The 2,500-nt window shown below is 35.9% G+C and overlaps 1 protein-coding gene across 5 annotated transcripts in view; it reads right to left on the reverse strand.

The window, feature by feature from the left end:
- LOC125024934 (motile sperm domain-containing protein 1-like) overlaps nt 1-2,316 on the reverse strand; it is an 8,884-nt gene extending 6,568 nt beyond the window's left edge. Inside the window, exons 1-3 of one of the 5 annotated variants that reach the window (XM_047612722.1) lie at nt 2,111-2,140; nt 1,619-1,707; nt 592-741 (exon numbers count right to left, since the gene is read on the reverse strand). In XM_047612722.1, the coding sequence (XP_047468678.1) occupies nt 592-730 (139 nt within the window). In that variant the 5' untranslated portion in view covers nt 731-741; nt 1,619-1,707; nt 2,111-2,140. The other 4 variants (XM_047612718.1, XM_047612720.1, XM_047612721.1 and 1 more) reach the window with 4 other exon arrangements.
- Nucleotides 2,317-2,500: the final 184 nt, after the last annotated feature.

A 2,500-nucleotide genomic window follows, 5' to 3' on the forward strand; every position in this document is an offset into this window, starting at 1 on the left:
ATAAAGCAAAGAAAAGAAACACACACACACACACACACACACACACACACACACACACACACACACACACACACACACACACACACACACACACACACACACACACACACACACAAACACACACACACACACACAAAGAATAGAAGAAAAATATGAAAAATATGAAAAAGAAGAAGAAGAAGAAGAAGAAGAAGAAGAAGAAGAAGAAGAAGAAGAAGAAGAAGAAGAAGAAGAAGAAGAAGAAGAAGAAGAAAGGAAGGAATAACAATGATAATAAAGCAAAGATGACAATGTGAATTGTAAGGAAGATAACAAAGAAAGGAAAAGGAAAAGAAGAAAAGGATTAAAACAGTAAAAATGTTTATCATAATAAAATAAATAATTGTAACAAAGAAAGAAAACTAATGAAATGATAACAACAATAATGATGATGATAATGGTAATAATAGCAATAAAACAAAGAAGAAAATCATTGAAGAGAAGACAAAGAAAAGAAAAAAATCACTGACAAGAAGACAAAGAAAAGAAGAAAAAGGAGAGGAGGAGGAAATAAAACAAAAGGAAAAGGAAAAAAAATCAAGTCACCGATACCTTGATAGGAGATGGTGAAATCATAGGGGTTATAGAGGGTAACAATCTGCTTGTGCGTGCTGGGGTCGGCCAGGTACACCGTGACGGATGGAGGGAACACGAACACCGGCAGCCGCCCATCCAGCCCACTTGGCTGCATCACCACATAACCTGCCAAGGAGAGGAGTGGTGAGAAGAAAGTAACAAAATATCCGTCTCTAGTTCCAAAATAAGTAACTAAAATAACCGCTGAAAGATTTTCCAAAACTCCCCTTAAAAATTTAGAAATGGACTCTAAAGTGTTTACATCATTTTAATGAGAATATATCTTTATTAGCATTACTTTGATATAATGAAATTACTGATGAAAGTTATTACCAGTCTTTCTTTTAATCCTACATTCATTCCAATAACTGATAACTATGAATAATAAACTTAAAGTTGGTCCAAGACACAGAAATAAATTTTGCAATAAATTTTCCAAACAAGAGACATTTTCCTTGTCAAATTCAATCTTAAATATGAGATTAGATTTACCACACCACACAAGTGCAAAACAGATGCACGCCAAACCAGCTTAGAGGGCATGTTACTGACCATTTCTCTCTAAGAGCCATGATTTTGACTTACATGAAGATGTCTACAACATATATACAACCCCTTAGATTTTTTTTTTCCAAACTACTAGAGAAGGTATGTGCACATGAGATACTTTTTTTTAACTTCACATGAAGGCTAACTTTTATACCAAAGCCATATTTTGGAACTCAGAAGGCCAAGTGCTTCAACGACCTAATATATTTTTTGTAAATCAAAGATACGACCAAAGATAAATATGATGATTGCCTAAATATCCAGTCAAATTTCACATGATTTTGCAGACTTCCTAGAGAGTCTCAAGAACTGACAATAGATTAACTGGAATGCCCAGACAAAGAGCAGAAAGCAAGATAACCTCGGCAAAGCCCTTCAATGAGGAACTTTTTTTAGTGATTATCACGGTTAATTTATCCAACTTCACCAGAAACTTTTTTTTGCTCTAACTTGCCTGATTCAAGGCAGAGATCTGTTGGCTTTGCTGGAGGTGACAGGCATGAAGGTCGTGTTGAAGGTGGACATAGGGTGCCCTCTAAGCAGCTACCAAAATAACATATTGGATAATAAAAGCAACTTAACTTCAACATATGTTGTAATAAACACACGTTCTATACTCTCTGCATCAAGGACTTATTCAAAATTTGGGGATCATTTAGTAGAATTTGTAAGGAAAAATGGGTACTTTTCACTCTCTAGTTATATGCGACACAGATCCCTTCTCCAGCAGGAAAGCAGATTTGCCTTTCACATTTATTTAATGCAAAGAGTATTTCTTACACACAATAACACCTTCCAAGAGCAGTTCCTGATAATCGCAAAGCGCAAAATGTCTCAAGAAAATAATCCTCCTCCAAAGACCCTGAACAGCTGATAAGGAAAACAAAAAAAATATATATATTTTGAATTCGATGAAAAGAAGTCATGAAGCAGGAAATATGTTTACTATTTTCCCACAGTTGCTACGCTAACACGACCCTCAGAACAAGCCCATCAACTGCAAAATTACTGAAACACCTACTTCAAAACTGCGCCAGCGGAAGCATCTACGTCTCAAATGTACTTTAAACCACAAACAACCTTCATCTACGCGACAAAGGATTGTTTGGGCTGAACAGCTGGCCCGATGACGTCATCGGTATGATGTCACCGTCTACGTCACATTTTTTTTTATCTTTTGTAGCGCGAAAATATGAAATATTTGATCGATCTAGGACAAACAGTATGGAGGTTATTTTGGGTGTACATGCATGTATATATGCTTACATACATGCATACCTACCTACCAATCTAGAAACAGACTGACAGACAGACATATTCATAGATACAAACATAC

Source organism: Penaeus chinensis, chromosome 4 (genome assembly GCF_019202785.1).
Source record: "Penaeus chinensis breed Huanghai No. 1 chromosome 4, ASM1920278v2, whole genome shotgun sequence".
Taxonomy (NCBI): domain Eukaryota; kingdom Metazoa; phylum Arthropoda; class Malacostraca; order Decapoda; family Penaeidae; genus Penaeus; species Penaeus chinensis.